At 38.2% G+C, this 27,552-nt stretch overlaps 3 protein-coding genes across 3 annotated transcripts; all 3 read left to right on the forward strand.

Moving 5' to 3' along the window:
* The first annotated feature begins 10,410 nt into the window (after window positions 1-10,410).
* LOC134192834 (uncharacterized) lies at window positions 10,411-12,569 on the forward strand. Its single transcript, XM_062661592.1, has one exon. The coding sequence runs from the start codon at window positions 10,411-10,413 to the stop codon at window positions 12,154-12,156; it is 1,746 nt and encodes a 581-aa protein (XP_062517576.1). The 3' UTR covers window positions 12,157-12,569.
* A 9,208-nt stretch (window positions 12,570-21,777) lies between these two features.
* On the forward strand, window positions 21,778-23,059 carry LOC134193425 (collagen alpha-1(X) chain-like). Its single transcript, XM_062662257.1, has 5 exons — window positions 21,778-21,904; window positions 21,968-22,045; window positions 22,594-22,647; window positions 22,847-22,900; window positions 22,956-23,059. Exons 1-5 carry the CDS (start codon window positions 21,839-21,841, stop codon window positions 23,049-23,051), a joined length of 348 nt encoding a protein of 115 aa, XP_062518241.1. The 5' UTR covers window positions 21,778-21,838; the 3' UTR covers window positions 23,052-23,059.
* A 14-nt stretch (window positions 23,060-23,073) lies between these two features.
* On the forward strand, window positions 23,074-24,230 carry LOC134193426 (lymphotoxin-alpha-like). The gene is made up of 7 exons (XM_062662258.1): window positions 23,074-23,128; window positions 23,218-23,274; window positions 23,350-23,394; window positions 23,495-23,539; window positions 23,599-23,625; window positions 23,694-23,757; window positions 23,821-24,230. Exons 3-7 carry the CDS (start codon window positions 23,371-23,373, stop codon window positions 24,186-24,188), a joined length of 528 nt encoding a protein of 175 aa, XP_062518242.1. The 5' UTR covers window positions 23,074-23,128; window positions 23,218-23,274; window positions 23,350-23,370; the 3' UTR covers window positions 24,189-24,230.
* The last annotated feature ends 3,322 nt before the right edge of the window (window positions 24,231-27,552 follow it).

Here is a 27,552-nt window from a genome sequence, read left to right on the forward strand (position 1 = left end):
CAAACATATTTCAAAGCGTTGAAGTACATGGCTTGTGTTAATTCATGTTCATTAGCACCGTTCAACTGCAGTGAAGTGGAACGTACCTTCTCATTCACTAATGATGAATTAAGATAATGTGAACGTTTGACGCGATCTGGTTTGACAACATCTTCATCGCTACACAGTATTGCAAATGACGTTTGTTACGCTCCATCTAATTGATTGCTGACCGACCCATTGGTCGCCACTGCGTCAAAAAGGCCGCGTGACATCCTGGTTCGGCATGTTGACCACTCGTGGATAACACATGTACTTCCTCGGCGGTTTGTAATGGCACAGTTGGGAGAAATCTTATCTCTACGAGAAACGATCGATCGCTAAGACGCACTCCATAAAAGAATGAGCTCTGATGATTTCTACTCATTCGGCTGTGCTACAAGCTCGTTGCTCTGGACTTCGAGGCATGAAGACTTGGAGGACGGTAGTTGTGGTTGTTCTCGTTGCTAGCAATATTTATGCTACTGCAGACAAGACTGCATGCTTATAGATCTGTGCTGGAGAAAAGGAGAAACGATAAGATTAATGATTATTGTGTCCTCTAAGCTGCAATCACTCTGTATCGATACTACACCTTTAAGTGTAATCTGAATACCAGTAACCTATATAGCCGTAGTGTGTGTGAGTGTGTGTGTGTGTGTGTGTGTGTGTGTGTGTGTGTGTGTGCGTGTGTGCGTCCGTGCGTGCGCGAGTGCGTACGGGTATGCGTGCGCGTGTACGTGTTGTGCGTGCGTTTGTGGTGCGTGCGTGTGTGCGTAGTGCGTGCGAGCGTGTGTGGTACGTGCGTGCGAGTGTGATGTGTGCGTGCGTAGGTGCTGCTTGTGTGTGGTGCGTGCGTGTGTGTGGTGCGTGTGTGTGGTGCGCGTGTGTAGTGCGCGTGTGTGGTGTGTGTGCGTGCATGCGTGTGCGTGTGTGCGTGTGTGTGTGTGTGTGTGTGTGTGTGTGTGTGTGTGTGTGTGCATGCGCGCTTGTGTGTGCTAAGCCTACGATAAATTAATAGACTAACACCTAATATAATCAGCCCTTGCGGAGAACTAGATGGTGGTCGAGTCTATCTATAACTGCATGCCCAGGATGTTTACACTTTAATGCTTAGAGTCATTAAATCTGTTGTATATACATACATACATACATACATACATACATATATATATATATATATATATATATATATATATATGTCATCAAGGTGGTCCTAAATTACGTTACAAAGATTCTATCAAGGCTAATATGAAATCTTGTGAGATTGACTTCCTCCATTTTGAGAAACTATCCAGTGATAGAACAAACTGGAGATCTCTCTGCCATTCATCACTCCAACAGTTTGAAGAAAATCGTATTAGACATCTTTAAGCTCAACGTCAGAAACGGAAAGAACAAATTGTTTCTACCAACAAGTCATTTGTTTGCCAATCTTGTGGCAAGGAATGCCGTTCAAAAGCAGGTGTTAAATCCCACCAGAGTCACAGAGGACACTAAAGAGAGTCATCACTGTTATCAGTAGACATGCCATCATATATATATATATATATATATATATATATATATATAGTTTGTTATCAGATAATGCATCTTACCTATGAAAGTGATTAGAAAAATGGTATTAATTTGCAATAACAGTAAAAATTGGTTTGATCGTTACATTAGCACGGAAAAAAAATATTGATGTTGTTGTCTACATTTATGGTCTCGATAACAATTAAGTTTTTGACAGTAGCATTTTTGATAATAGTAAACAATATAAAACAAATATCAATCGATAATAATATTGTTAATCTGAATAGGAGTAAATAAAAAATATAATGAGTTAACAATAAATTTACCAATTTCAATAGGCTTATTAATTTAACAACATGAGTTCTTGTGCTAGAGATGTAGCCAACGGAGCTGCAGTAATCATTGTTCAATCAACAGATTTTGTAGATTTGTTTTTGTAAAGCGTTGGTGTTCTTTAGTACGAAGATAACTATTTAGTTTCAAATATTTGCTAGCTATAATCTCTAGTGTAGAAGGTCAATATTACTTAGTAGCAAGGGGTGTCTTTAGAGGCGGCAATTATAACCTATACCTGGTACGCAGCTGCTACTCTAGACATACAAATAGAACAAACATTATCCTTTGGCACACAACGTTACAACAACAAAATGGTGATGTCACTATTACATGATGACTCTTTTATTGAATTAGAATTTGTTGTTAATATTTTTGTTTGCAACAGCTGTTCATTGTGTAGTTTTAATACTTAAACTGTGGCGCAGAAAGATGTTCACGAGCGTGGGAGGGAGATGTGAAGTTAATGCATATGTCATCAAGCCTGAGTCTAGAAGAAAAAAAGACTACCTAGCTTGCCAGACTATACATACAGATTTGCAAAAGTCATTAGCGCAACAACTGTAATGCCCACACTTAGTGAGAAGGCTTCATTCTCCCAGCAACCCAGGCCCCCACTACATACTTCAGTTTTGAAATATGTTCTTCATACGTAAATCTTGTCTACTGCGTCATTGCTAGTGTCGCGTTCCATTTCGTTTGAAGATTTGATATATAGTGCATGCATAAACTACTAGTTCTGTCAAACAAAAGCGGGAACTCACGAAACAGACTTTCAGTTGCTCTTCTATAGTATTTTTCTTTAGATTATCCGAATCCGGTGTTCAATTATCTGAACACGACGTTCAATTATCCGTTGCTTACGTCTGTTGTGCAATATGATGGAAAACTGAATGACTTACATAGTCTGCGGTTGGGCAGCTGCTCAAATATCATCGTTCATCTGCTGTCTAGACGCAATAATTTGTAATCAATCTTGACTTTAGCGTGAATTTTTAGCATGTGTTGTACGATAATTTCTTTTGCACTAATCTTGGTGTCCCACGTTTTCGCGGAGGTCTAACTAAGCTGTTGTGAGCGAACTAAATCTGCAAATTTAGGAACCTACAACAACGTCTTGCTCTGTCCATCGTGCATATCCGGGAATGTTTTAACCACTCAGGAATATAACGCACGCTAGGCAGCATGCCTGCGCACGTTAGGACGGACTAGTTTAGATTTCGTTCCACCAGAGCAATATATATGGTTCTGCGCTCCACAGGTGTCTCGAGTAGCCAGACTATCGCTGCCTACATCCTTCCGGCGGCAGATAGTCTTGGGAAATGCCTAATCCGTTCTTGTTCTGCTCTCCGGAAGAATTGTCATGGATAAAGACATCGTTACAGATAGCAGGAGGTGTGAGTAGGTGTTGCTCAATCGCAGTCCGCTCGTTTCGCGTGAGCTAATTACCGGTTAGTTGCAATTGTAGATTATAATTAATTAATTAAATGAATATCTAGACCAGTTGTTTTGCGGTTGCTCTCTTACTGAACGCTTGCTCCAACTTGCGCTGAGATAGGAGTGACAGTCGTTGGATAATTGCCCATGCCATCAGAACGGCAATAGAATATTCAAAAGCAATGTTGAAGAATGTAGGCCATTTTTGATTCACGCTGCTGTTTTCAACAGTAAAGTGATAGGCACTAGAAAAGGCAGCGGCGACACAAGAGGACATGTTTGGGTAGAAACTAATCCCGTTGTGCTTTTTTCCCCGTTAATCTGCAATCCCAGCCCGACACCTGATAGAAAAGCTAGTGTAAACCCTTGGAATGTTGCTCCCAGAGACAGAGAAGCCAGATTTCCGCTTCTCATCGTCCTCTGTAGCAAGTGCTGTTGCATTTCAAAATTTGGTTGGATGTAGGATGAAGGAATGTCACGTGATCTCGATTGCATCATCTAGGAGGAAGCTGGAGCGTATCGTTGTGATTGTGAGAGGCGGAGTTGTTGTTTGCGCTTGCCGTTGATGGAAAGTTTGAGTTACCGAAGACGGCGGCCGGAGGAAGGTGCACGAAATCTGATCAACGCTCGAACAATGACCTGACAACAAGAAGTAAGCCGGGTCCCTTCAACAGGGTCAGCTTTTGAAAGGACATGCCGATTTACCACTTTCCTATCTAGCTGAGTAGTGCTAGCGCCTTGCACTGATGTGAATCAATGTTACTGTAAACGTCCGTTGATCTCGTTTTGCAAGCGGGTCTTGCAGCGAAAATGTCAAAGCTGTCGTTAGCGTTCTAGTGCTAACTCAAAGTTACCCTATTAAGATAGTGGCTCGTCCTCGTAATAACATCACAACCCAGACGGACGCTCCATTTTCTCTCTCAAATGCTCCTGATCATCAGACTTTGCAGATCTAATGATGCCATTGACAATTATTGATTTGTGCTTACAGGTTTGAGCGCACTGCATATGTACACACAAACGCACACAAAAACTCGTACCTAGATTCTATAGTAGGACATGATTTCAATATTTCTATTTCGATATCAATGACAACGTGTACATACGTCAGATTTACCTAGAGTACAGTATATGTGCAGTACAGAACTTAATTGTTCTTTCACGTCACTGATCCAGGTATAAATCGCAATTTCTATCCCTGCCATTCGTGGGGTCTTCTAATGTCAACATACCAAATATCCCAGACAACTGAATTATTTAAATGTACATAAGAAAAGTAGTAAGATTGCTGTGTAAACTACAAACAAACGGCAAAAGATAGCACAGGAAATGTCACCAAAATATATAGTGGCAACAAACCACCAACTAATTACTTGCAATAATTGGCTTAACAGTCAGTAGTTAGGTCATTGCCTTGCAAATTTTATTACAAAAAAAATAAAGATTACTTTTGTAGCAAGTCAATCCTTATAGAGATGGCCTTTGTAAGCACATTAATGTAGTACATTGCTTACATTAACAGAAAACTTATTCTGAGCGCACACAGTTTTCCATCAAAATCCGACAAGAAAATTTCAATAGTCATAATCATCAGAACCAAGACGATATACAGTTCGTCCATACAGATGCAATGCACTTTAACAGAAACATTCATGCTGTCCAGAACATCCCACAAGACCAAGACCACGGCTGCTGTCATTTGAAATGTAATATGCCAACCGCAAGGGAACAACCCTGCAGCCTCGGTGCCAACCACACACAAACTCAAGACAATGACAAGAAACCTTTGACCTATAATATAGAAACTTAAAGACTAGTCTCGGCCAATAGTAAACTAGCTACGGAAAGATTGGTGTGTATCATGCAAAAGACAAGAAGACATCTCGGTATCTAGTACCTGCCGTACAAATATGCTGCCTAAGTGTACGCATCTCAGTATCTGGTACTGTACAAATGTACTGTGGAAGTATAGGTATCTTATTATCTGGTACTGTAAAAGTATACTGTATATTAAAATACAACTATCTCAGTAACTGGAACCGTACAAATATACTGTATAAGTAAAGGCATCTCAGTGCCTGATACCATACAAATATACTGTATAAGTATAGGTATCTCAGTATCTGGTACCTTACAAATGTACTGTATAAGTATAAGTATCTCATTATCTTGTCCGGTACAAATGTACTGTAGAAGTACATGTATAGGTATTTTAGTATCTGATACCGTACCAATGTTAATGTACTTTATAAGTATAAGTATCTCAGTATCTGGTACCGTAGAAATGTACTGTATAAGTAAAGGTACCTCGGTGTCTGGTACCGTACACATGTTCTGTATAAGTAAAGGTACCTCAGTATCTGGTACCGTACAAATGTACTGTATACATAACGGTATCTCAGTATCTGGTACCGTAAAATGTACTGTATAAGTATAGGTATCTCACTATCTGGTACCGTACAAATGTAATGTATAAGATAAGTCTCTCATTATTTTGTAAGGTACAAATGTAGTGTAGAAGTACATGTATAGGTATGTCAGTATCTGGTACCGTACCAATGTTAATGTACTTTATAAGTATAAGTATCTCAGTATCTGGTACCGTAGCAATGTACTGTATAAGTAAAGGTACCTCGGTGTTTGGTATCGTAGAAATGTACTGTATAAGTAAAGTTATCTCAGTACCTGGTACCGTACAAATATACTGTATAAGTAAAGGTACCTCAGTGTCTGGTACCGTACAAATATACTGTATAAGTAAAGGTATCTGGTACCGTACAAATGTACTGTATACGTAAAGGTATCTCAGTAACTGGTACCGTACAAATATACTGTATAAGTAACGGTACCTCAGTGTCTGGTACCGTACAAATGTACTGTATAAGTAAAGGTATCTCAGTATCTGGTACCGTACAAATATACTGTATAAGTAAAGGTACCTCAGTGTCTGGTAACGTACAAATATACTGTATAAGTAAAGGTACCTCAGTATCTGGTACCGTACAAATGTACTGTATACATAAACGTATCTCAGTATATGGTAACGTACAGATGTACTGTATAAGTATAGGTATCTCACTATCTGGTACAATATAAATGTACCGTGTAAGTATAAGTATCTCAGTATCTGCTACCGTACAAATGTACTGTATAAGTATAAGTATCTCAGTACCTGGTACCATACAAACTTAATATATAAGTATAGGTATCTCAGTATCTGGTACTGTACAGATGTACTATATAAGTATAAGTATCTTAGCATCTGGTACCGTACAAATGTACTGTATGAGTATTAGTATCTAATTATCTTGTACCGTACAAATTTACTGTGTAAGTATAAGTCTTTTATTATCGTGTACGGTACAAATGTACTTTAGAAGTACATGAATAGGTATTTCAATATCTGGTACCGTACAAATGTTAATGAACTTTATAAGTATAAGTATCTCAGTATCTGATACAATATATATGTACCGTATTAGTATAAGTAGCTCAGTATCTCGTACCGAACAAATGTACTGTGTAAGTATAAGTATCTCAGTATATGGTACCTTAAAAACATACTGTGTATGTATAAGTGTCTCAGTATCTGGTACCGTACTGTATAAGTATCTCAGTGTCTTGTACCCGTAAAATGTCGTGTATAAGTAAGTGTTGACATAACAATGTACTTACACAGACAATTGTACGTATCATTAAATAATTGCTACATGCTTGTAACTGTATTCGCAAAGAACTCAGCTTTGAATATGGCTTTGTACATAACGGTGTCTAAGAATAATGGAGATCTTTAGTATGGTACGATTGTACCAGTGGTATATTTTTTTCCAAAACTCTGTCACTGAGTCGCCATCTCCATCCAAGTTGTATTACTCGATCTATTCTCAGAAGAATGCAACTTTCTTTCTCCTCCTCCAATTATCATTCTTTCCTACAGTTTGCATTTTATACTACAACACGAGGTTGTCCCTTTCTAACAACCTCTAGTGCCATCTGAGAACGATCTCATACATTAATAACATAATTTCTTATATTGCATGTTGTTATTTGACTTTAATTAATCAAAATTAAACAACTTTAGTATTGTCTGGAAAGCGACATATACATGTATATAATATTAATGTTAACTTAATGGTTTATTTTCGGTCACGCAACTAATACTTTGACGACGACAGCTGACGCTTTTCTGCCGGATCTGTTCCACTATGCAGACATTAATATATGGCAGCATGTACACAACGTGCAATAAAATAAGAGATACCTTATAGTCGTTATGAATGCAATTTTCTGGCTGTTCAAGATAGCTAAATGAGACTCGCAATATTTGGCACATCATAAAGCCAATACAGAAATTTTGTTGGGCACATGCCCAAGTTTAGCAACTGCAAGAGACTTTGTAACCTATACCCAAAACCCTAGCCCGGGCCTGCTTGTAAAATATATTAATTAACATCAAACAGTTTTTCTCTTACCGTAAAATCTGCAATTCCTGAAAGCATGGCATGGTAGTGACCATCCTACAATCATTGCCCATGCTAGTATGACTCCCAAGCAAGCATTGTGTGCGGAAGCAAACTTCACTGGCCTCTCTTGATTGTAAGTCTTCATGGTTGAAATTGAAATAATAAAGATTGCTACATACAGCTGCAGTGGAAACCAAAACGATAGGACAGAGTGCCAAGTAACGTCTTCGCGAATCAGAACACGATTAGAGGTTATACAGACCAAAGACCGGCGGTATGACCACTAATAAGACCTCAAATACCACTCTGTCCAATCTTAGTTTACACTCTACCGTAGCTAGTTCAATCGTTGTTGTTCTAGGATTTCCGTTACAAGGCGTGGAAATGATAAATATTGATTCGTTATCCCGTATGTGCCGTTCCCCGCTGTTTATTCTCTGCTTGATAATTTGTGACTTTTGTCGCTCAGCTGGCAGCAGTGCATGGCGGACACTGATGGCCCTCATTACATTCAGGCAACTTCTGCGTCAAGTAGTCATTGCAAATTTATACAGTCAAACAGAATTCTAGATACATGCTGTAGTGTAGCCAGATAGACGAAAAATGCTGTATAGAGATATCATAATGGCAACTAATTTCTAAAAAATTGTAATTCTAGAAAAGAGAAAAGACGACGTCCACTCGCTTATTTGAGAGAGTATAACTACAATTTTTGTATCAGCTACGGTACTGTAGCTCATCAGCTGAAGTAAAGTCTAGACTGAGATCGAGATCCTGTAAGTGCGTACAAGTGGCCAGGCGCTTGTTATTAGTTTGGAAATTCGTATCTTTTCTGGCCTATTTCGTCGAGTATTGGGGTAGTTACGTATAATTTAGAGATGGCGGGAAGCTAAAATCATATTCTACATTAACGTTTGTCTGGAAAATCGCCCCAAAACAGTGATTTCTGTGAATTTCGTTTTAATAGCAATTGCTAGCAACACAGGCAGAGCTTTGTACGTGAAAATTATTATTGACACTATTAAGTTTTTGACGTAAAGTGGCATCGCATTTACACCTACAGTTGTATATATAGACCTCTTCGGTCTACGTTACTGTAACTGTTTACGTACAGATGGCGTCATACTCTGTGCGGCCGTGTTGTCCGATCTGCAGTATTAATGATGACCACCACAACGGTCGCGAAAACAAAGAGAAGCGAAATAAAGATCCCAGCAAGACTGCAACCGCGAGCAGCAGCAGACGAATGCATGGCTCCACCGCGATCACCGCTCTCCCATTGAATGGACACCTATCAATACACGCATAGTATTATTACAAGAGAGCGGCATGTTTGTTTCCGGCTATGATAGTTTGTGTAGATACACAAGGCGTTGCCACGTCAGAAATTTGATATCCAGTCTAACCTTTCTAGAATGAATCAAGGTACAAAGTCCAAAGGGCCAACAGCAGAACAGAATGGTCACAAGTGATAGGGCCAGGTAATTTGATGGTTGTGTTTGTCCCTAAAAACAGATCATGCGCAGTTGACGTCATGTAGTTTGTATACATACGCGAGAGAGGCAATGACATGACGTATACCTCGTCAACTTGAATGTACTGTCGATCTGCTTGAAGTACGTATCGCACGGCTGGTTGAAATGAGTAACGAACGGTCGATCGATGCGAGTATCGCACTTCTTCCTGTTCGAGTGATTCACGATTTTCTGCTACTCGAAAGTTGACGTAGCTCATCATCTGAAGTAACAGATTGAAATAGGAGTATGTGTAAACTCAATTCAAGATTTTGGGGTTTGCACAGCAAACGGTCGAACCGTTTCGCGCGTATAGCTTCGGGGATGTCTGACTCCCACTTAGACAAAACAAATATTGTCTTATTAATTAGTGATAGGTACCGCGCGCAGTTACTCCTGTAGGCATGTAGCATCTTGTGACGGTTGCACACCAGCTTTGGCGTATGACACTGGTCAGGCTTAGCTTAATTGCTTATGGCTTCTTTATTAAATGTCATTAATTAAGATAATAGTGTTGTTGGACACTTAATAACCTAGCAACTTAACTAAGGTAGGTAGATCTAAAACAGTGCCCTAGACGTGTTAGTGATTGTCTATTTTTTGTACATGGACTGATTACGCTGAGTGGTCTTGTTCGTGCTGACTCGTTTGTGGGCTATCATTGCAATAACATTTGATTTTTAAAAATTTTAATTAACGTTGCTATCCATTGAATCAACTCCAACTGCAGAGCACATACGTATTTAAGTTAAATAGCTGAACTGAAAACTTCTGTATTATGGTCTAGTCTTTCTACTGCATGCACTGCATGCAGAGCCGGATTCAGGAATTTTTGAAAGTGGGGGTTTACCTGGTAGCAGTTTTATATAGTATTACTAATATTCTCTTTTCTAATGAAATTACATGAAATTGTTGAAGCACGCCCATTGGAAAAGAGAGTGTTGCAACCGCCTGAACCGCCTGAACCTCCTAACCCCCACTTGGATCCGGCCCTGGCATGTTCGTAATTAATAAACAAAAAATAGAATTGTTAGCGCTAATAATATAACAAATAATTGTTAATTAATACTAAGTAAAGGAATGTCACGTGGATCCGGGACAGATAAACCCTTTAAATAATACGGGATATGACATTTCCTGTAAAGATGGTGAGTAGACTAGAGACCAGTAGTTTTGTCCTCACTGACCGTGTTTCTACAACCAACACTTTAAATGCGTGTTCTTTTGGAGGGGAGCGCCATCGTGGAACTTGGAAAAGAGCACCAGTTGAAGTTCTAGACGTATTCGACCTTATGGAAAATCACGAAGAAGTTCTAGAGCTCTTTCTACAAGAAATGAAAGACATGAATAGCATTCGACATCCTAACATCGCCCAGGTTTTTGGAGTTTGCCTTGGCTACGAGCAATGTACAACAATGATTGTCAGTGAAATTTTGACTCTGACGCTAAAAGATAGTCTAAGCTGTGGAAGGCTCACGACACTCTCAGAGCGTGTGAATGTTCTCTACGGTGTTTTGAGTGGCTTAATATTTCTACACGAGAACACACCGCCTATTATACATGGATTGCTGACAACAGACAGTGTTTGGATATCACGTGATCTTAGTCAAGTGAAGATAACTCACATCTGCACAGCAAGATTGCTAATAGAAAAGGGTAAACCGTGTTGCTTTCAGTCTGTACAACACTACCTTGCTCCAGAGGTGATAGAAGATAGATCAAATTTGTCAACATTTTCTGATATATTTTCTTTCGGAATATTGATGTTGGAAACCTTACAAGGTGAGTCCGGTCATACGTCTTTAGCAGCAGCTGAAGAAACTACGAGTTGTAGTCACGAGCAGTCTTTATTCTCTGCTATAAGCGAATGTCAACGTTCAGCGAGGGAAAGGCCTACTGCCAAGGAAATTATGAGCTGTTTTCCAAGTGCCAGTGCCGATGGTACAAAAACAACTGCAACTTTTGATAGTAAAGAAGAATTTGATCATTGCAGTTCCCCTGATGATGAAGAAGTCGCGGAGTATCGATGGTCTACAAAACCTTCTGCATTGGTTAGAAATGACAGGGAGACTCTGGAACAGAGAATTAGAGATCTTGAGGCACATATCAATACTATCATCACCGAAGAGGATGATCTAGAGATGCCTGATCAAACTGTTGGTGAAACGTCTGAAGTTGATCCATTTCGTCAGTTGGACAAATCCTCTTTACAGGAAGAGAATAATCGTCTAGTACAATCACTGCAAGACATCAAGAGTTTTAGTAGTCTAATAGAAATATCTTTACGATACCAGTTGTCTTCTGCCAAGCCTAACGAATGGTCTAATATACTTGATGTTAGTTCTATTCCGGTGTGGCAGTACAGACCTGATGTTCCTTTTCCATGTATACCGGTAGTGGCTGTTTTTGACCGAAAAGTCTTGATAGGTAACAGAGGTAAAAACGAGATGTACATAACGGACAGTGCTAGTGGAGAACTGCTGAAAACTGCTGTATATCCCGATAATGGTGCTACATTTGATGGACTTTTTATTTCTGATGGCAAGATCTATGCTGCACTTGTCAATGAAGCTACCTGGCAGCTCAGTGTGCTTACATATTCACTAACCGATGATACGTGGACGCTGATATGTAAAAGACCGAGTGAGATTAAGCTCGGGGCAATTACCTTTACGGTCGTGGGAGACAGGATTTTTACCGCAGGAGGTTTTACGACAAGTGGAGAATGGGTGGACACCATTTTCATGTTCAACACGACTGCTGATGAATGGCAAGTGCTTCCCAACATGCCTACTGCAAGGAGTTGTTGCTCTAGCTTTATATACAATGGCTGTATCTGCTACGCGGCTGGCATGACAAAAGAAGGAATATAAAGCAAGGCTGTTGAACTACTTTCTTTAGAAAACTATGAATGGACATCATTTCCTTCTACTACAACTGTTGGAGGAGCTGTGACGACGATTAATGGAACTTTAGTCTGTACAGGAGGTGTGGAATCAGGAATGGCATCACAACGAGTTGAGATCTGGGACTCTCGTCGAGGGTCATGGCTGCCATTACCAATGCTTTCAGAAGGACGGTGGTTTCATGAGATGGCAGTCGACATCGATCAAGATCACACCCGTATTATTGTAGCTGGTGGCTACGATAAGAACAATCAAATAACAAGTACAGTAGAAGTCATTGAATTTTAAGTCACTTATAAATAGTGACGTCTTGTGTCCAACAATTACGTTTTAGTAGATACGAGGAGGGTTGTAATGAATGGTAATCGTATATATTTTGTAGCCCATTGCTATGTGTATCAGTTTAGTTTATATACTGCTTTTATATTACAATGTTACCATATTTGGAATATAAATGTTTACATATACATACAGATACATCAACTTATTATTATTATGCACTGTAGTTTTACACAATTACACTTGGATATACGGGTACTTTAGCAATCACGTGTTCCAATTTGAGCTGTGATGAGGAGGCTAAATAAGGTACTAGCGATTCTGATAAAAATTATATATACACGTATCGTTATTGTAGTTTATGGCTACACCAAGACCGGCGAAGCCTTCCAGATACCTATGCCTGCGTTTGCTTGATCACTTTCCGTCCATGTAACTTTCTTCTAAATAAATTAAGTGGCAAAAGGGTGGATTTAAGCTTAAACTGTGTTAAATAATTTAATTTGTTTACTTGTCCAAAATTATACTAGTAATTACAAAAGTTCTTCCAAACGCCAATTAGTTGAAGTCTCGCTTTGAAAATTAATTAAATTATGTCGGGTGGCCCTATGACACGTGGCTCACTCAGTTCAGATTGTTCCACTTGCTCTAGACGATAAAAACTGCCTTGAAGCATGCGCATACAGTGTAAATTCTTAAAATTTGAAAGCCAGCTATTGACATTTAGGAACAAATGAAACCATTGATTCGTTTTACAAATAATATATATATATATATATATATATATATATATATATAAGCTGAAATCTTCCACAATCTCACAAGCAACCTCTATTAGTGGGTTATCTAATGAAACCGATATTGTACAACCCTGGAGAAGTCACTTTTCTGAGATTTATGACATCTCTGGTACAAGTAAAAATTGTCAAATCACAATTTCTATACAGGGAGGTACCTTTTGGATCTGAGTTTGTACTAGAAGCTGACATTGTTGAGAAAAGAAAGTCATTCAGTCTCTGAGGGGCAATATTAATAAAGCTTCCGGTTCGGACAATATCTGTGAGAAACACTTGATGTATGCTCCAGGTTGGGTCATTGCTCATATCTCAACTATTTTCACTTGTATGTTGATTCATGGCTATCTGTCCAACTCCATGACAAATGGGATTATAGTCTTTATTACGTCTTTCACACTTATATTACAGAATATATTACGTCTTTCAAATTACTAAGTGCTTGATGAATAATTGATTTGCATTGGTTGTTTAGGCATGAGTGTTTGATTTAAGCTCGTGCGCGCGCGCGCGCGCGTGTGTGTGTGTGTGTGTGTGTGTGTACGTACGTGGTTGAGATCGTGTTTGCTAGCGTGCTTATGGAGCGCTATGTGTGCGCTCGCTATCGTGCGTCTAAACTACACGCACAGACACACACACACACACACACACACACACACACACACACACACACACACACACACACACACACACACACACACATTCAAAATTGATCAACAAAGATATCGGTGCTTGCATTCAATCTTAATTGACACTGTAAAGCAAGTGATGCATCTCACACATGCGCAACCCCACTTAGTAATAGCACGATGGCCGATGCTCTTCCCAGTCTGTTGATCAAGGCAGCGTGTATGCGCCACAAGCTAACATTCCTTTTTCCTGGCAGAATTACGTGCAGTGCACGTTCGGACCACAATTCGCAACAGTTATTGATCAGGTTAGTCAAATCGAGTTGCTAGAGTCTCGTTTAGTGTATCAATTCTTATGATCCCTAGAAGCTAATCCAACTAAAAGACTATGTTGTTCGTTTTTCACCACACTGTTCTGTTGATTGCCACTCGGATTTACAGCTCTAATGCTGTCTGCAAGAGTAATTTGTAAAAGCAGCATGTCTCTAACGAGTCTGGGTCCTCCTCTTCATGTGTACACGTAACTACTACTTTGTTATAGGATCGCGAGTGCAAACAACTGAGAGACTATGCATGCCGATGCTGTGTCTGCATCCAAGTTTGCTCTAAGATTTTATGTCGTTTCTATTATTTGCGGTGTATGTTTCATCACCGCAATCAATGTCGTAATTGAAGTTATTAGCTAGGTATTTCATGGCCATTGGTTGATAGCTACTGAGGAAACACAAAAGTTGAATGATGAAAGTATCTAGAGAAGTGTATTAGGATTTGATTAAAACTTTGAAAGTATCAGGATTTCTGGTGATTGGCAATTTTGCGCTTGTTAAATATACCTAGTTAGAACCGACTCGTTGGAATCATTTCAAAAGCAGTGCGGCCTACAGCGCACTAAGACGACGTGATCCAAGGATAGCACGTCAAACGATCTGTCCAGCATAAACTGATATACTTCCTAATGTATTTACACAACTTGTTCTTCAATAAATTACACTAACTAACCAAAAACATTAATTACTGTAATACGTAGCTATACTCAATAACCCCAGGGCTGCCAAGATGCAATAGTTACTTTTGTTTTACCTTAATTATAAAATATAGTAGACATTAAATGATTTAATTCAAGCAGAAAGTTTCGGGTAGTCGTCAATCGTCGGAAGTACAGTTTTTAAAATGGTTAGGCAAAAACCAGACCGACAGGATTGGAGCGAAAATGAATAGGTTGTCCTCATCATCATCCATCATATTCTATGCATTAATAATTGTTATCTTGTTTGTAAACGATCTGTAATGATTACTAACGGTTGTATAAAACTTCTTCATGTATGTGTTTGTACCAACTAGATTATGCTAATTAAATATTGTCTACACACACCCATATTACGCTGTCACTCTAATTGTATAGTGTTTATCTGTTAATACATCTTTTGTAGTAGTAGTTGTCAAATATAATTAAATTACCTGAGTGCTTTGCAATTTTCTAATTTTATTATAAAATTTTTATTAATTAATTGCAAACAGGAAATAAATTTGCAATAAATAGTACACAATTTTTTGTATGCATTGCATGCAATATTGTCTAACTATTGACGCCTACAGGATACGTCAATCAATGCAGATATTAGTGTGCATAGCACAAAAAAAGATTTTATATAAATGAAAATCTGTTTAACTGAAGTCATAAATAATTATAAGTCAGTATACTTAATTGCCATCCTGCTAATCAATATGTCAAAATCGCGGTAGTACCATGTCCTTCGACTCTGTGACTATGACGCGCCATGTGTGTCAAAAGTCGATTCGTCGGCTCATTGATGACTTGTACTACCAGACCACTGTAAAACCGCCCTTTGAGGTTTTCCTGAACTGTTATGTCACACCTAGACAAAGTTCAGGATGTGTACGTGTCTATTGATTGCGCAGTCAGTTGTTCAGCACGATGACGGAGCTTTCCGAGTCTATCGAGTTACAGCCCATCACATCTCAGCCACCGAACCACGATCTCAATGTTTCTCTCAACCTGTCTCCCCGGGTTAAACTGAACTACCGATCGTCCCCAGGCAGGTTCAGATGTTGCTCTATAGATAGACTACTACTACGTACCCGACAACTTGTTTCTGATCTTTAGGCAACAAACTATCTGCCATTGTCTCTGTGTACTATGCTGTACTGCTAATTTCCAATTAGGCTATTTGCTCTCATGTACTCGATGAGGGTAATAATATCAACATCAATTTTTTGCATTAACTTTTGTGATTCAGTGATGCGGGGAAATAAGCCACGCCTCTTACCCACACGTCATCCCTAACGTTATGTCTATCAGGCCTGTAGTCTTAAAGTAGTAGAGTTGAAAATTGATATTAATTACTTAATAAGTTGGTCGTGCTTAGTACTAAGGTTTGCGACAAGTCGTAAATAGAACTAAACAATACGATATGCTATTCTCAATGACTTTATAATGGAATTTAGTGACGTCATAAAAAGAAAATATATAAAATATTCTTTAATCAGGTATTCATTATTTCGTAAGTCCCAGAAATTAATAAATGACGAAAGTACAAAATTGAAAAGTAGTGGAGCTGAAACCCAGACAACTCTACGAGTGACTACGGGCATGCCTAAGTCTTCCGCCCATTTTTACAGTACTGTACAAATTGCTGCGTCCGGTATATTTTGAGACGGCAGTAAAACAGAGCAAGAGTATGACATGGACACTGTACCCAAATTTCTAGTGAACGAAAACATTAGTGCAACAGAGCAAATAGAAAATTACCACACGTTTCATCATTATGATAGTGACAAACAAAGTAGACACGCCTTTACAATAGAATAGAGATTGTTGGACTCGATTTCAATAAGAGATTGTTTGTCTGCAAACTACATTCCAATGTAACAGCTATATACCTAAGGTGAAGTTGACAATAAAATAAACTTGGAACACGGTAAAGGTAAAGGTATTACTCATGCTCTAACTTGTTTCAACTATACAAAACACTTGTACATCAGATGGAAGCCATGCACCTTTGATCGTTGGGCGTGAAGTGACAGTGATGTCAAACATATTTCAAAGTGTTAAAGTATATGGCTTGTCTTGATTCATGTCATCAACACATTTCAACAGTGGTAGACATGGAATATACTTACTCATGAAATAATAATGAAGTAGAGGTAACGTGAACGTTGGTCGCGATCTGGTTGACAACATGCTAACATACACGATATCAAATCAATTTTTCTAATTTCAATTTTACTCACAATATTGCAATTGACGTTTGTCTCACTCGATCGAATTGATTGCTGATGAGCCCAAGTTGGTCGCAAAAGCGTCAAATCCTGGATTGCCATGTTTTACACTCGAGGATGGCACGTGTACTTCCGCTGCTTTCTGTAATAGCACAGTTCGAAGAAATCTCATCGCTACAAGAAATGATCGATAGATAAGACGTACTGTATATATGGACGAGGACTGGTGATCTCTACTCATTCGGCTGTGCTAACTGATCGGTGCTCTGGACTTCGAGGCATGAAGACTTGGAGAACGGTAATCGTCGTTGCTCTCTTGGCTAGCAGTATTCATGCTACTAAAGACGATGATGCAAGTAACGAGATGTGTACTGGAGAAAAAGGAAACAAGGTTAGATAAATAATTATTGTGTCATGTGAGCTGCAGTAACCCTGTATCAATATAAGACCTTTCATTGTCATACGTGTATATCTGGGATTGCGCTAGCACTCCGTAAGTAGGGATGACACTGTTAGTTAATACTAATCCCAATTTTCTCTTTGGGATAGCAAAACTCTAAAATTCACTGATAAAAGTGCCTGGATACGCAAGAGGCCATGATCTTTGACTATCCCTTGGGCGCTAGCACGTTCCAAACTTGTGACAAGGCTTCGTACTGTGAAAACTAACACGACGTTTGCCACGCCTACTTTGCGTGTACAGTCGTATTCTCGTATGTGCCGACTTGCCAGTTTCGTGTCACCTTCTCCATTCTCGAAGTCGCTCACAGGATCTGCGCTTTTCCATTTGACTTGAAACACTTGACAGTCTAGCCTATTCACGAAATTACCAAAATGAATGCTGATGATCGACTTGCAAGTTTGGATATTCGTGTCACTCACGGGATTCGTGTCGTACGCAGAATTTTTGCTTTCTTTACCTGTTACTTGAAACTTTCGTCTTAGGTCTATTTACCACGAGTGCCGATCGACTTGCCTTGGATTTTCTTTGCTCTCTATAGACCTAGCCTCGGCCTCCCAGACCCGTGTGGCGGCAGTTCAAAATCGGGTTTGGGATGGTACTACCGCTTCTCAATATATTCCGGCTAGTTGTACGACCAGCATTAGTGTTCAATTTTATAAATGCATACCTTTTCAATTACGACTGTAATCAACGAAGACATCTCATGCATGGCGTGGTAGTGATCTGTTGTCTACCAAAGAGTACTGTACACAAACGACGACTTGTAATGCACTCTTCACGCAAAATCACGTCTCCACACACTGTGCTTTGTATTCTGCGCCTATCAACGGTTAGTGACGATACCTTCTAGTAGCAGAGCCTACTTTACGAAACGATGTTTCGACTGTGAATTCACGGCGAAGTTTTGTCGCGATTTCGCGTCAACGCTCATTGACTCCACGACAAATCATAGTGTATGCGCGCATCGCGAATTTTCATCGCGAATTTTCATCGTGAATTCGCGGCTACACAGTACGCGCGGCGACTAATTAGACGGCGACTCGTAGTGGATTCGCGGCAATCAGACAAGCCGATCGAGTCCGAGCTCTAATAGTAAAAGCATTGTTTATTAATTTATGGCGTCCCTTACGCGTTCCCTATTATCTCACAAATGACAAAACCGTAGCTACAGAAACCACAAAAGTACCCGTCTATCGGGATGAGACACGATCTTCTTCTTTTCTAGTATTACAGCCGTAATTGCGAAGATATGCATTTATGAAACTGAACACTACTGCTGGTCCTGGGACCAACCGCAATATATTGAGAAGAGACGGTACCCTCCCAGACCCGTGAGGAACCAATTTGAATCTGCGCTACAAGTGTCTGGGAGACCGAGGCAAGTGTAGACCCGCAAACAGGAATTTCGCATCCCTCAAAAGATCTTGCAGAAAACTTGCATGTGCGTGTGATAGAGACCATTCTTTCTAACTGATAGAACAGAAATTACGTGTAACGGAATGGAACGCACACACGATTATCATAATCAAATTAGTTGTATGCATGTCTAAAATAGGGAGGGGCTTGCTTCACGAGACTGTTATGCCTTGTACGTTCAGTACTAAAAAACTTTACTTCTATACAGTCTAGACTAGAAGCATAAACGTAGCAGTCGAAGCAATTCTTAATTATAATATGAGTTTTAACAATGTATACTTGTATTAAATTATCATTAAATTATCTTATGTACTATTTATAAATATTCTATCATGCCCTTGTACTAATAAAACTTTACTTCTGCACAGAGTATTAGAATAACAGTATTAATTAACGTGATAATCTAAAGAGTTATTTCTCAAATATAATAGGAGTTGTAACAATGCATGTGTTTCTATAAAACATAATATGTACAAGAATACAAAAATATCTATGTAATAAATGTAAACAAACAGGGATAGCTGCGTACATTAAGCTAATACTTAAAGAAATTTTGATCAAACCTTTCACAGACAAGTACTCATACTTTACATCTGAAACCAATCTCCCACAATTATATCCCTACTTTACTCTGTTTGCTTTCAATTGAAGGTGGCTGCTAGGATAGGAGTGAAGTAGAGATCTAATTGTGAGAGATTGGTTTCAGATGTAAATTATGTACTTGCCTGCGAAAGTCTGGATCCCTATTCCTTCAAGCAGTAGCTTAATAAAGTACGCTGAAAATCCTATATTGTCTTTTAGTTTATTACATAAAGTGTCTTTTAATCTTTCTATCTATCTGAGCAGGATGTTTACAGTATAGTGCGTAGACATTACATCCGTTAACGTTGTAGATATATATAGACTTTGTTGTTGAAGTATATTAAGTTAAGTGTCAAAATGATTAGATAAAAGCTAAAATTTTGTAGTAACACTAGAAATGGGGTTGTACAGTAACATTAGCACAGGTAACAAATATTGAAATTGTTGTTTAGATTTATTGTCTATAAAAGATCACAGTTTATTGACAATGGTTTTCTTTGATAATAGCATATAACATAAACCAAATGTCATTTGCCAATAAAATTGTTGTTTTCACTATAAATAAAAAGAAATAGAATGAGTTGACAGTAAGTTGATCAATCCAATACACGTATTAATTTATTTAACATAGTCTGTTGTGTTAAACAGATTGCCAAAAAGTTCTAGTTTCTTGAGTCTAGTTCAGTCAAATGGTGTTGTAGGTAATCTTGATTTGGTAAGAGGTTGGTGTGACTTTTCACTACGTTAAGTAGTAATTTAGTTACAAGTATATATCAACTACAATCTCTATTGTTAAAGAGTAAAATTACTAACAAGGGAGGACTTAAGACGCTGTAATTTTAACCTAATGCTTGTGCGCAGGAGATATTCTAGATTGTATACAGATAGATCATAGAGCTAACATTGTTTAATCAATATTGGAACACATTTACAACAAAAAAGATTGTAATGTTACTATTATATGAGAAACGTTTTAGTGAATTACAATTTGTTGTTAATTTTTGTTTTTAAAAGCTTTTCATTGTATAGTTTCAATACTAGAAACAAAGTTTCACATAATTATAGATATTGCCTTACCCACTGCGCCATTGCTAAAATAGTGTCGCGTCCTTTGTCGTTTGTATAGATTTGATATATGCATGTATTGGCTATTAAAGCTGTAGGGGAAAAGTTTAGCTTTGGCTGACATAATTTGCGTTTGACTGAACGCTTACCTCAGAGTGACTGCTAGAGAAGAGTGTGTGTGTATCGAGTTGAAAGTGTGGTAAAACATGTTGTTTCTGTAAGAACTTAAGTGTGAACTTATGCACCGCGTCCCCTAGACTCCTGTTTTTCGAGTTCGTGACATCTAGTCACACTTTGTCAGCAGCTGCAAATCTCAATTTTTTGAACAAAATGGTTTAAAATTTAAAATTTGAAGGCTCATTAAAAGTGACCTATCTATATTTATATATATACACTTCTGAACAACTTCACGTCCTCGTTAGCGACAAATTTGTCAACGAAATGTCTATATTTTAAAGAATATAATTTGATAAAATTTGTAAACTTTCACAAGTAAAAACAACGGATTTAGACACTTCAAAGTAATGACTCTTGCAATAACTGAATAATTCTGTTGATTACAATTAAAAACATTTTACTCATATGTGTATTATTAGATTGTTTATATTTTAATTTGCAACAAATGTATTAAAATTAAATATCTATAAATACGGTAAAATCCGCAAGTTTTAAAATAGCATTACATGATATAATTTGTAAAATGAAATATAATCGCATTACATTTCACTAATTGCATGTCAAATGTAGCAAATCTCTGCTCATTAATTGAAATTGTATTTATAAATTATACTATGATGATGTTTCCAATATATAGAAATATCGTCTAATATTGCAAACTAGTCTAAACTGTAACGACATTTACAAAATGAAATAACAGAATAGTAGCAATGTTAAATATATAATCGTCTTTACAAGTGTGAAGTACAGATAGTGTACGCGCGTATTGTTTCCAAGGGTGAAACAGGACATCCGGGGTCTGCTGGACTTCGAGTAATAAACCATTTTTATGTGGTCACGACTTCATTAAAGAAGCAAAAGCCTATTTTAGGGCTACAAAGGAGAAAAAGGAGAGAACGGTCTTCCTGGAGATAGTGGAGTTAAGGTAAAAATATTTTCTAATTGAAAATTGGATAGTGATGAGTTGCGTCGGAGGAAGTAGAACAATATTCTCTTAAAACGTGATGTATCTGTTTGTTAAAAAGGGCGATGCCGGCATCAGAGGCGTTCCTGGAGTGCGTGGACCAGTCGTAAGATATTATTTCACATTTGAATCTTTTTTACTTAGTTAGACAAAAATTTGTAATTTATAGGGCCCAACAGGCGTGATGGGTCAGACTGGCTATGGCAAGACCGGAGCTCAAGGGCCTCAAGGAAACCCGGGTAGTCAGGTAATATTTTAATATATAGAAGCGACAAGCATATATATATATATAAGTTGAGAATTGATATATAAATTTGTATATAAAAGAAAAATTGATCAATACATTTCATCTTGTATTAATTTAAAGAATATAATTATCAGCAATTATTGTAAGACAATACGAATTATGTAGTGTTAAAACAGAACTTTAGCTTTGACAAATATTTAAATACCGTATTGATTTTTTAACAACACATTATACAAACTCTCCACTAATAAGCAAGGGCTGAATTCGAGATTGGTATACAGATTTTCTAATGACCAGAATGCAGTATGAAGCTGTTCAACTAATTCGGTCAAATTTTCGTATTAACGTATTGAGCATTATTGCAAAGAGTATTAATGGCATTCAAATGATTTCCAAATTGCCACATACATGGAATGATGCACGTGATGATTCTAGAAGTCCAAAAATTATGTTTTAAGTATTCTAGATCTTTTCAGAAGTAAAATTTGTTTCTGATGTTACTAATAAGAGCAAATTATTTTTATATCTATTGCAAGTGTCTGATACAGGGACCCGTCGGGCCACCAGGTTTGCCAGGTGTGAAAGGAGTACAAGGTTCTAAGGTATATTTGCTTTTACACATATCCATATAACAGGAGGACACACACACACACACACACACACACACACACACACACACACACACACACACACACACACACACACACACACACACACACACACACACACACACAACACACAGAAATTAACACACGAACAACAAAGACCATCCAAAAATTTCTAATTCAATTTTCTTTATAGGGAGACAAGGGAAGCTTAGGTGGTCATGGCGCAGCAGGAGCAGATGGAACTCCAGTAAATACACGATTTTTATTTTGGGAGGCAACACAACCTACTAGTTACTTTTTAGGGTCCACCTGGACACAGGGGTCCAACAGGAAAGACTGGATTAAAGGGAGAGAAAGCAAGCTCTAATATCTATGTAGTAATATGGCAAGATCGCTAGCAATAATTATCTAGGGGATCAGAGGAGAACCAGGACACAAAGGTGAACAAGGAAGGCAAGGAGTGCCTGGACCAGCGGTAAGAATCGCATTGCGAGACGGACATGTATTATGTACACATACAATAGTTAAACGTAAATGCTTACAGGTACTAACAGTGTATTTTAGATTGATCCAGAAACTTTGAAAGATTACTTCAAGCCAGTAGAAACATTAAAACATGAAGTAAGATATATTTGTTTATTAAGGCAATTGTATTTGTTTATAAATATTTTATTGACTGGCAATTACTCACTGCAGGTTGACAAAGAATTGGACAAAATGAATACTTCAGTTCGTCTAGAAGTATGCTAGATTGACAAAACGTCTGTATACATGACATTACTTTAATTACCATTTTCTAATTTTGTGAGTTAGGGTATCTATTAATAAATACTTATTGCAGGTTGGAAAAGAATTGGAACTAATGAATAGCACACTTAGTCTACAAGTAAGTAAGATTAGCAAAACTTGGGTATATATATGTAACTATACCTAAAATGTGTCTAGATTTATGAGTTAGAACAAACAATATCGGTAACAAAAGTGTCAATTACAAATGTATATTATGTGCAATTTGTCTCTTAATTATCTATTATTTCAAGGTTGTAAACGAAAAACCGGCTGCTCATTTGCACGGCAGTGGCACGTACGGTTATTACAGCTCTGGTTAGTTTGGATTTAATTGAAATTTTGATTGTAAACGAGTGTCGTAGTGACTATGTTGTGTAGGAACTGTAACTCAATGGTATACGAGTAGTGGTTCTACCTGGTCTCCGTTCATTCGCGGTGGCATGCAGTACAAAGACGGTGTTATCACGGTTCCCACAAGCGGTATTTACTACGTTTACGTGCAAATGAACTATAAACATTACAGCAGCACAAGTTACCGCTCCGCTGGATTTCGTATCAGAGTAAACGGAAGCGGTCGTGCCTATGCCTATCGCTATCATCAGCAACCTAATGATTACCACACTCATTACATGGGACGAATTATTCAACTAAACAATAATGACAAACTGTCGATAACATTTGATGCTAATTGCCGTTACTACTTTAATAGTGAGTTCACCTTCTTCGGTGTATTTTTTGCTAATTAACTATTTATATATCATAAGAAGCTGTGTGCGTGCTAATGCAACATTAATAGAGCTTTTTGTAATGCGCTTTGTGACTCAAATTTGTGGTTTCTGTTTGAAATTACAATCAAATGTTCTGAAATGTATGCACTGTACATGTACGGTACAATCTTCATCATTTTTAGATATCAAAAGTTGCAAACGCACTTGATATGAGACGCATATATAGAGAAAAATACATCACGGTTTCGTACCACACGACGGAAACAGTCTATAAGGCAATAAGTATAGCGTCTAACGTAAACTTACACATAAAATTTAAACAAAACATCAAGAAAGTCAAAAAATATTTTATCACGACGTCACCGAGTATCTGCAGACCCATTGGTACTACACTTTAAATTTAAACATACATTATAACTACAATGTAGTAACCAACAGCACAGTTACATCTCTCTACCATAAATCGCATGTGTATTACATAAATTACGTTTAAATTTATAGCTGCTATTTGCAATCCTATACAACTCACACAATAACTGCGATGACCTCTGCCTTCAGTACTGTATGTCTACAATTGTGTGTGTAACCTTAGTCGGTGAGCTACACTCTAATTCAAGCATATAACTCTTAAATTTACTTTCTTGTATTAGACCGGCTGCACGGATATACGGAGATACGATCTTCGCTGCAGCACTTTAAATCAGCTATGGCCGTGTACGCAGAGTTTCTTTTGATCAATTTTGACGCACACCATCTTTCAGCTAGACAGAAAATATTCTGTATCTGCCATCGCGCTAACATTAGAGTTTCGAACGAGTTATAAGCAGTAGATAAAAGTTATCAAAATTTGCCTACGTTTGAAGGGAATTTAAAATGGTCTATTTACCGGTTGATGTTAATAATTATTGCAAATTCAAATTTTTGCAAATCCTGCATTAGTTTCTTACGATTATAGATTTTTTATAATTTAAACTGCTCATTGCCTTTTGCGCTCCGGTTTCCAAGGATTCGTTTTACACGTTGTGTCTATACATAACACAGGTTTCAAGAACTTATTTTTCCCAAGGTTAATTATGTCTTTTCTATAGTATTTGGTTTATGTAATGCATTTCATTTTTAATTAAGGCTTTTATGAAAAAACCTACTAAAGTACACTAGGTGACCATATTGCGTGACCTACATGGATTCACAAGCACACACACACACACACACACACACACACACACACACACACACACACACACACACACTCACACACGCACGGTCGCATACACACACAAAAACGCACACACAAAACACACACGCAAACAAACAAACACACACACACACACACACACAACAAAAACACACACACACATACACACACACAAACACACACAGATTTGTTGACAAAACCGATCGAATGTGCATCAGTAAATGAATCCACTGTAGCCTACCAAGAAGAGAAGTGTATATCTATAGCTCAGTGACTTCTTCATTCACGCACGCAGGTAGACTTAATAAGATTTTTCAATTGCAATTTCGTTATAGAGTAGTGGTTTTTAAGTTTATCTGTACTTTGCTCTTTAGTAGCTTAGTCTAGATAATTCAAAGATATTTCATGAGATCTGCGCGTTGTTTGAAAGCCATCGTGCAAAAATATATTGCTGTGCAGTATTTGGCCTGGCTCTAGGAAAAAGTGTACTTGGAGATGAACATGCAAACAGACAAAGATAGCGAGGACGATGCGAGCTGGAACTGGATAGAAACTTCATTACAGTTGCTCTTCCCATGCATGCCCATTTGATCGGTTTTGTCAAGAACAATAGGACGTGTTTTCTGTGCAAAACATTTAGAGACGCCGGAATGAGTTTGAACACAAAGATAGTGATTCTAGTCATTTGAAGACAACGAGTTGTATTTGCAATTAAATAATGCAGACAAACAGTGAAAAAGCTCTCTAGCCAAGTACAAAGGACTTGGAAGCAATATAGGGCTTTTTCTTGTTGTTTGAGAGTCAAATAAATTCAATGCGACGCGACCTTGTCTCACCTCAAACAATACGGGTGTACGGTAAAAGATGCTGCGACATGCCCTTTTTCATCGTCTGTAGAGAGAAGAAGCGAAATGCAACGAACTTAGCTCAAAACATTGTAGGTAGAAGAGACGTGCACTTCTTGACTTAATGCCCGCAGCCGTGCATGATCGCCGTCCATTCAGCTCCGAACCAGCGAGAACTAACAGCTGTCACATTAGGGTTGGTTTTTTTAGATATCGGAAAATCAGACCCTTTCTCGAAAAAGAGCCTGTGGCGGTACTAAAATTGAACCGAAGAGCTTTAATCTAATTATGTATGATCTGTCGATCTTTACCTTGATATAGAAAGGAGAGATACGTAGCTTTGAAGTAGGTTTGTGCCAGTGTTCCATAATTGAGATCGTCCGATAATATAACCGGGACTCTACGTAAAAACAACTTTCACGTATTTAAGCTGGTCACAAGAGCTTAGTCCATAGATTGCCAGTCACATTCAAATATAAGGCAGTTAATAATGATTGATGACGTCATTGATGAGCGGCCAATGCATTGACATGTAATGTAGTGTGAGAGTGTAATATTATTAGTTGTTTAGATAAGCTAGCACTAGTGCGAGATCAAAAATTGATCAAAGACAGAACGAAAAATTTGGGAAGAGAGCGTGAGTCGCTGAACATGCCTCGTTGTAGCGTGCTTTGATTACGTCATTGGTTGTTGTTGTACATTATTTTAGTTTATGATACGTGGAGGCTTTAGTCTGTATTTATTGCGCTAAATAAGGGTGTTTACTTGACCAGACAACTAACTTTTTATTAAAAACAATTTTCTCAACATGAAAATTCCAAAATTGTATAGTAGCAGCAAACTAATCTCTTACCTCTAGATAACAACTAATGAAAAAACAAACTGTCGTGTAGTCACTCTAGCATGCATCTTCTACATACATGTTTTTCAGACAGCTGATAACTTCGATAAACGATGGTCGTTTACGAGGATTGTCTGCCCAGCAAGCTTGCATCAGGCTTGCATACATTTGCGGGCAATTGTTTGGAACGACGGGACGCTCGCCTCTTTCCACGGCGTCGTCGACCTCGTGACCAAACCGATACTGCTAGAAAGTAAAGCCATGTGACCAAATCTCCTAAAGCACAATTCCAAAACTAAACTCTAAATAGGTTATTTAATACAATAAAATTGACGTCGATTCGTCGACAATACCTGTAGACATCGATGGATCCATCGTACCTCTCGTCGTAATACCTCTGGTGCACGCCATCTCACTGTCCCAATGTTATCTTTACACAATTCACATGTCTCAAATGGGGCTGGCATCCTGAATTATTGCTGCGCAATAAATTGTTTCGGT

The sequence above is a fragment of the Corticium candelabrum genome, chromosome 17 (assembly GCF_963422355.1).
Source record: "Corticium candelabrum chromosome 17, ooCorCand1.1, whole genome shotgun sequence".
NCBI classification, from domain to species: domain Eukaryota; kingdom Metazoa; phylum Porifera; class Homoscleromorpha; order Homosclerophorida; family Plakinidae; genus Corticium; species Corticium candelabrum.